The sequence below is a fragment of the Monosiga brevicollis genome, genomic scaffold, assembly GCF_000002865.3.
Source record: "Monosiga brevicollis MX1 MONBRscaffold_33 genomic scaffold, whole genome shotgun sequence".
Classification (NCBI taxonomy): domain Eukaryota; class Choanoflagellata; order Craspedida; family Salpingoecidae; genus Monosiga; species Monosiga brevicollis.
In genome coordinates, this window is record NW_001865070.1 from 471,039 (window position 1) to 472,022 (window position 984).

Here is a 984-nt window from a genome sequence, read left to right on the forward strand (position 1 = left end):
GGCTTGATGTGAGCTGGAAGGTGATCTAGTCCTTGGATGACGTTGTGCTCGTGAAAGGAATCAGCCTCCTTCTCAAGGGCACGGGTCCAGCTGTCAGCATCAGGACTGTGCATGGCTTCCTTGACGGTAGCAGGCAGCTTGTTGTAGTTGTCGGTGGTGGTGATGTTGGCGCTGAAATGAGGATGGTCAAGGAGAAGAGGGTCAGTGTCGTCGTCGAGGTCATCGGTAACAATAATGGTAGTGGTGGTAGTAGTGGAGGTAGTGGAGTCAGCAGAGTCAGCAAAATCAGCAAAATCAGCAGCAGAAGAAGTGGGTTCGTCGTGGTCAAGGTCGTCAAATTGGTCGTGTTGAGGTGGTACAGTTGCATTCTCCCCTTCACCTCGAGCACGGGGAACAACTTTGACGTGGATGGTCTCGATGATAGTGTTGGTGTCAGGGCAGTAGACCTTGTGAGAGAGTGAAGTCGGCGAAAAGCCCACATAAATACCGTGGCGGGCCTTGGGACCGAGCTTGCCACCACGGCGCAGCGGGTCAAAGGCAAAAGCGTCGGCGCCAAAGGGGTGCAAGTCGCGGATGTCATGGGGCTTGATGCCGGTGAGGAGCTCATAGGCACAATAGCCATTGAGGTGCTCCTTGGGGCGGATGTTGATGAGGTACTCGGCGTGCTTGGCAGCAAGGGCCCAGAAGGATGGGTCACGGCCCGAGTCGTGAAGGAGCAGGGCCATGGTATCTCGAAGTTCGCGGAAGACGGTTTCGATGGCGCCGTTCATTTCGGGAGTGTAAGGTGGCGAGTGGCGCCAAACACAGTTGAAGTGGCGCAGCTGTTCGCGAAAGGCCAAGGAGTGGTAGGGCCCGTCATTGTCGCTCTGGATGATGGTGCGCTTCTGCATGTCGGCTTCATCAATGCGAATGGGGATGGGCGAGTCGCGAATCAGGCGAGCAAAGCTCTCAGCCAGATCGTCCTTGCGACAGACAGGGTCGAGC

The 984-nt window shown here is 56.3% G+C and overlaps 1 protein-coding gene across 1 annotated transcript; it reads right to left on the reverse strand.

The window, feature by feature from the left end:
* Positions 1 to 25: 25 nt before the first annotated feature.
* Positions 26 to 770, reverse strand: MONBRDRAFT_29359 (uncharacterized protein; the record flags this gene model as incomplete). The annotated part of the gene is made up of 2 exons (XM_001749801.1): positions 26 to 171; positions 380 to 770. The coding sequence occupies 2 exons, from the start codon at positions 768 to 770 to the stop codon at positions 26 to 28; spliced, it is 537 nt and encodes a 178-aa protein (XP_001749853.1).
* Between the last annotated feature and the right edge of the window lie 214 nt (positions 771 to 984).